This window comes from Teleopsis dalmanni, chromosome 2 (assembly GCF_002237135.1).
Source record: "Teleopsis dalmanni isolate 2A chromosome 2, ASM223713v2, whole genome shotgun sequence".
Taxonomy (NCBI): domain Eukaryota; kingdom Metazoa; phylum Arthropoda; class Insecta; order Diptera; family Diopsidae; genus Teleopsis; species Teleopsis dalmanni.
In genome coordinates this window covers 240,956,394-240,963,116 of record NC_051847.1, presented here as the reverse complement: position 1 = coordinate 240,963,116, position 6,723 = coordinate 240,956,394, and the positions used below count along the sequence as shown (strand labels likewise).

General features: G+C 31.7%; 1 protein-coding gene across 1 annotated transcript; it reads right to left on the bottom strand.

The window, feature by feature from the left end:
• Window positions 1-32: 32 nt before the first annotated feature.
• On the bottom strand, window positions 33-3,030 carry LOC119677129 (acid-sensing ion channel 5-like). The gene is made up of 4 exons (XM_038088396.1): window positions 2,795-3,030; window positions 2,286-2,492; window positions 306-495; window positions 33-242 (listed from the first exon to the last, which is right to left on the bottom strand). Exons 1-4 carry the CDS (start codon window positions 3,028-3,030, stop codon window positions 33-35), a joined length of 843 nt encoding a protein of 280 aa, XP_037944324.1.
• Between the last annotated feature and the right edge of the window lie 3,693 nt (window positions 3,031-6,723).

Below are 6,723 nucleotides of genomic sequence, written 5' to 3'. Positions count from 1 at the left end.
GTGAGATATAATAAAAACTATACAATTTTAATTTAATTATATACATATGTATAGATGGTTGTGTGTATATCAATATCTATATGTATATTGTATATAGTAAAAACATACGAATCATTTAGATTGAATGTGCAACACGGTCCGAACATGGTTAAACTCTCTTCAAAGGCAACTTTACTGAAACATTCAATATTTTTCTCCGCCAATTTGCATTCCAATATGAAATTTTTACAGGCTGGTGCTAACTGAAATGAAGGTAAACCTAAATTAATGACTATATTATTTTATGTAATTTTTAAGAATCTTACCATTCTCATAAATCTTCGGGTATCATAAAAAGCATCATTATTCCATGCATCATGAGTATCCAAGAAAGCTTGAAAGTTGGTTAAAGCTTCAGTGTTAATTGTTTCTCCATGTTTAACGTAGAGATTGTTTAATAGTTGAATACTTTCCAAAAAATAAACTACTGAACGATTCGATGGATCACTTTTATGTCTAAAAAAAAATGTAAAGAATTACTTTCAGTTTAAAAAAAGTTTTGTGCTCCAAAACTTAAAATTCAACCTACAAACCCATAAGCAACTTTTTTTAATTTTTTTAAAGTGGTCTCAATATTTTATTAAGTGTCCGTTAACCTACAAACAAAGAATAAGTTGAGGTAGTCCCTTTACTAAAGTAGAAAACAAAATACGGTCTGAAACGATGTATAACATGAATAATACTCATTCCAGACTTTAAAACTGGAGTATTTTAGAAAAACTGGGAGCTATCAGTCAACCAAATATAACCAAACTATCCATACATCTGAACTCTACTGTACACTATAAACATTTTTAAAACAAACCACGCCAAACGCTTCACCTGACCTATAAACTTCGAAAAAGACTTCAAAAACATGAGAGTAATTGAAAACCCAATTTATAGGTATTCTATGCTTTTCATGATATGAGAAAAAAATTGTCTAAAATAAAGTAAGTATCTCTGCTAGTGTTAATTGCATTTATGCAGAAATTCTCAAGAACATCGATCTACGCTCAAAGACATCATAATCAAAATTTCTGTCTGACATCATGAGAAATTACCGATACTTAGCCGCTTTGGACCATAACTGAGGGCCAATGAGCGTCAGCGGGTTTATGTCTACTTACACAAAGTAAGCTAAAGAGGGTCAGTAAAGAGGATTAGCGGATTTGATCTACTTAAACGCAGCCAATCTGCTGATTTTGTGATCAGCTACCTTTCCATTGCACTTCTAGCAGTATGTATTAAATTACTTTAGCATTTGATACTTCACTGAATCGAAGTTTCAATTCAATGAAACCTCACAAACTCCAAAGATTTAGATGAACCTATAGCTGCACTGATCAAGTTTCACTACTGACTTATTATATAGATAATGGGTTCCAACTAAAATAAAAAACTGTCGGACTTTCGTTGAGCTAATTGCAGCCTATTTCACATTCTAGAAAAAAGGTACTAGCTACAAAAATCTATAAACTTCTGGAGCAGAAAAAAGTCACATGGGCTACTATAGTTATATAGAATGCTAGGTCATTCACATTATTGAATTTTTTACTAAAAAGTCAGAGTCAAAATAACAATGTTTTTGTGTCACAGAATACACTCGCAAATATAATTGACAAAAGAGTTGATGTAGGAATATTGGGTAACAATTCTCCCGCAAATTTTTGTATGGTAACACAGTACCAATCTGCACGTACCACCCCAAGGAACCTAAAGAAAAAAATTGGTTGAATCAGATTTCAAATTCCGGAGCACCATGGACCAATAGGTCTAAGTGGATCGTCGGTATAACCTGCCCTAACCTAAATTCCGTATACTTTTTATAAACAATGTATATAATTTATTTATATCATTGTAGCTACATGAACAGTTGCATTCCAAACCAAACCAAACTGTTTAGTAAAATTGAATCTATCAGTTATCTGAACGACATTATGTATTTATAAATAGAATAATCTCATGAATCTCATGCATTGAAAAAATTCGCTGAATGTTTAAAATCTCATCACATGTTCATATAAAAACCCATTTTAATATATATACCTATGTACTTATCTATAAATATATATGATATATATGTATATATCGTATGCCAATATATATACAAATATCATCAATCAAACTGTATCCTTCAACGCACAAATGTGAATATAAATTTTAAATGAAGAACAGCTCCAAAGCACACGGTATGAACATCAACTTAAACAAGGAGCAGCAAATAAGTGCATAGATAGAAACAATGATACTCGAATCATACTCACAATTGATTTGCATATGTCATAGCCTCTTGTTGGGAAATTCTATTGTTGGAGCAAATGGAGACAGCCGGAAATGGCACATTTTCGACTGCATAAAGTGGATCGTGTAAATTGATAGCGAAGTATTGAGCTACGAATTGCTCCCAGGTAAGCAGAAGCACTGTCAGCAAAGCAAACAAGGTTGTCGCATGCACCGCCAGCCAAATTAATCTGCAAATACAATAAGGAAAGATGATGAAAAAAAAGGTTAAAATAAGCAAACAGGGGAAAAACAGAAAAACAGAAAACAGAAAAACAGAAAAAATGGCATAAATGCAGTTCAGATTAAATTGACAAGATGTTGCTTGATGTTGCAGCTGATGTGTGCAACTCCACACACAGGAGTTGCATAAAAAAACAAACCCAAATGAAAAAATGTGTAAAAACGAAAGGATTCACATTATTTTTTCCGCACTTATTTGATATAAAAATGCACATTCACCGATGGGCACAAATGCAATTCACAAACTTACTTCTCCCAAACGCTGTGCTGTGTTATTATCAAATTTGCATAGCCGTGCAAGGATATGTTGCGAAATAAATCTGCCAAATCATGACACAAGGATGCATGTTCAGATTGCTTACGTTGACTCTGTTGCTTGTGCCGAATGCCTCGCACCCATGTTTCTGTGGGATTCTTAATCCACCAGACAGCGTTGGATGTTGATTTAATATCAACTACTGTTGCGCGAAATTTTAACGACGACATGTATGATTTACGAAGATAACTGTGTGCTTAAGGATAACAGACGTGATGGATACTTCAGCACAGGTGTGTATTCCTCCGTGCTGTAGTGCACTAATGCGAACGATTGATTGGCAGCAGTGAGCAGTAGTCCTGTCTCTGATACTGTTTACGAATGGTGACGACAAGTACAAGTTGGTGCTAATATTTGGGACACAATGGGCGGTTTCCATGTTCATTAATATTTGCCTTGCAGTATGTGTCCTTATATGCAGTCAAAGGGTTGAAGTACTAAGTAGTAATCTTCTATGGTTCCTTGTGAGCAAAACTTAAACGCAATAAATGTTTGAATGGCGTTGTTAGTGTGAAAGTAAGTTCATGTCTACGATTAAATCTATAATTATATGTTTGGGGAAGTCACTAATTATAGAATATTCATTCATATAAGTGGTATAACCTTTAAGAGTATTTAAAATGCGTCATATTTAGGTTAGAATTTTATGAATGAATCAGTTTTAATTGCTTCGATAGTAAATAAAAGTAAGATTAAATAAAACTGTGAAAATAATTAAACAGTTAAGTTGGAAAAATAAATAAAATTTTGAAAAACACTAATTGACTACATTTATTATTTAAAGAAGAAGAATAAAGTAAAGAAAAAAATACTTTTTAAAAATAGATATTTTTAGTGAGGCCATCTATTGACAATTTTATGACTAGATAAATAAAAATGAAATTATTGCGTCTGAAGTGAAAATCTTATTTCTTTCTACGCTAAAAGTTAAGTGAGTCCCAATAAATTCCGAACGCACCTAATCTATAATCTACCAGACAGATTCTTAAAGTCTGATCTTAATTGATAATCCATTTTCAGCAAATAAGAATTTTTAAATATTTTTTTAAAGTCCCAATAAAATTCCAAACGCACTTTATATAAACTCTTCAAGTCTAACCTGTTTAGTAAAAGTATCTTAATTGATAATCCATTTTCTGCAAACAAGAATTTTTAAATATTTTTTTAAGAGTACCAATAAATTCCGAACATACTTTATCTATATCCAACCAGATAGATTCTTCAAGTCTTACCCACTTACCAAAATTAACTTACCTGAGATTCCATTTTTTTCCGATAAGAAATCGTTTTCTTTGACGTGTAATACACTATTAACTAAATTTCTTCTTCTCACAGATGCATTTTTTGCAAAGAGTGAAAGTCGGACGGTATCAATCTAGGTAAATACAGATAGGTAGTGATTACCTTCTTCTACACATTCGAATTTTTTACTTTTATTAAAAGGTCCCATATACCCAACTAGAAAAGACTTTAAGACTACCCTGTTAAGCGAAAGTATCTTACTTGATATTCCGTTTGCTGTGATGAGAAATCATTTTACTTAACATTGTAGATTGTTACCACTCTTTCCATTTCCTGATGACTTTATTTGAAAGGTTTTTTATAACATAACTCCACAGAAAGGTTTAATCTGGTTACATACTAGTAACTGAGATATCGCTTAATATCTCATCTGGGCTCTCGGAAATTGATGTCTGTCGTTTTTATGAAATGGACAACTACTTAAAGCATACTCTTGTAAATGTTTCTCGGAAAACTGACGACGATATTACACACTCCCCTACAGCGTTAGATGTGTACTCATAATTACTAAGGATTAAACTCACTCTCTTAGAAGTTCTAATGAAATATTTTTAACTTTTTTTTTTTGTAAATAACATATTTTAAATGGAAATTTTTTTTAAATATCATTTTTTATATTTCAAATATAAATGTTGTGGTTTTCCTTATATTCCAGAAAATCTCTTTATTGACTCATAACTCATGAACTCACAAACGTATTCTCCTTTTTATCTCAATTTATTTCAATTATTCAAGTTAGGCCATTAACTGAGTGTCCTTCCTAAAGGTTCTCATTATTTTTTTAAATGAAGTGGTTTTCGGAGACATAAGCCCAACAGGTCCAAAAATTTTCACCCATTGTACTTAAAGGCATAAATTAAAAGTAATAAAAGAAATGAAGAAGTGTTGGGCAAGAAAGCCAAGAAAGGCAAGGAAATATCTGCAGGAAATTATAATAAAAGTAATTCACAGCAGGTGTCTTTAATTCTCGTTTCCGTTTCCGTTTTTGTTTCATTTATCATAACATTTTTTATGACAATCTACGAAAATTTTCTTTCTATTTTTAATGCTCCTTTTTGTACTTCATCGCTTTTTTGTGAGCCGAGGCATAATTGAAGGGAAACGACGACCTTTCTTTTTTCAATGAAAACGTTTTTCTTCTCTTATTATTTTCTTCTGCATTTTAAGGAGTAATAATTGCCGTGCATGGCGCTGTAATTACAACCGAAAGCCTATTAAAAAGCTGAAAAATTTAATAAAATAAACACGAAAGAAATGAAAAAAATAAAAAAATAAACAAATAAAATGCTGAAAATTTGTATTTAATGAAAACTGTAAACTGTAAAAACAGGGCAGAACAAAAGATATGAAATATTTAAGACTCAAGTTCAAGGATCAAATGCAAAAGAGAAACAGGATTGTTTTCTTTTTGTGTTTCCCCAAAAGGAAATGAGACCATAAATGCATAAGTGTAAAATGGAATAATTACAGGAAATTTTTAAAAAGGCACATTAAAGCGTTTTAAATAATTCAATTAATGTGCAAATTGTTTTACATTAACGAAGGAATGTAGGAGTGGGATGTGGAGGCGGACTCTAAAGTAAGGCTATATTGCAGGGATGGCATTTAGAGAATATTACTAGATATTTTACTAATCACTTTAAACGACTTCAAATCATGATTTATACATTAAAGAACAAACATTTTATGATATATACATTTTAGGGATTAAGATAGGTCGTGTGCGAGTTAGGCTAAGTTGCGTTCTAAATGAGGGAAATTCTAAGTTGTGCCGATAATGTAGTGATGTGTCGATACGTGTTGATAAATGGCAAAATGTGTGCAGTGCAAAAAATCCCAAAAAATCTCCCATTTGGTTTAGCATCAACTTAGCCTAACTCGCACACGTCCATAATCGCATAAGGACTACAATCGTGGTGTAATTTAGCATATAAAATCTGCAAAGATTAATTACTAATGTGTCAGAAATGTTATATAACAGTAAATATAATAAGTAGAAACGTAACTCATTCAACTTTTAATAATATATAAAGCTCTATTTCATAATTGAAATTTTAATACTTCAAATTCGGGTACCAGATACTTCCCGACATAGTAAAGACAAACTGCCATGGAATTGTTGTTGTTACAGCTGCTGTAGCCTTTCGTCTGTTTATACCAATAAGAGAATACAATACACAGAAAGCTATCGATTTCATATTCATTGAGTTATATTTTGGGAAATTGAGGAGGAATTGTACCAAAAAAAATGGAGTGGAATGCAGCAAATAAAGACGAGATTAAGCATAAGATGATAAAGTAACTCTGTTATCAACTTAGTGAGATTCGATCAAATTTTTTTTTTACTGATGAACTTTCAACCGCAGCTTAAACGCAAATTTTTTTTATAAACTTATCATTCCAAAAACATTCCCTGAGAAAATAATACTGAAGTGTGTCAAAGAGTCAGTGACTTTTGATCTTTCTTACCAATCTTGCTCAGAATGCTTTATCGGTTGTGTTAACTGCGAACTAACTGTAGAAAATTGTTAAGTTTTAAGAAAAGCATCATCCTTTAAAGT

Coding starts and splice junctions, on each gene's coding strand:
- LOC119677129 (XM_038088396.1), bottom strand. CDS start 3,030: ATGTCGTCGTTAAAATTTCGCGCAACAGTAGTTGATATTAAATCAACA. Junction 2,493..2,794: donor CAGCACAGCGTTTGGGAGAA/GTAAGTTTGTGA, acceptor TTGTATTTGCAG/ATTAATTTGGCTGGCGGTGC. Junction 496..2,285: donor ATGACATATGCAAATCAATT/GTGAGTATGATT, acceptor ATTTTTTTTTAG/ACATAAAAGTGATCCATCGA.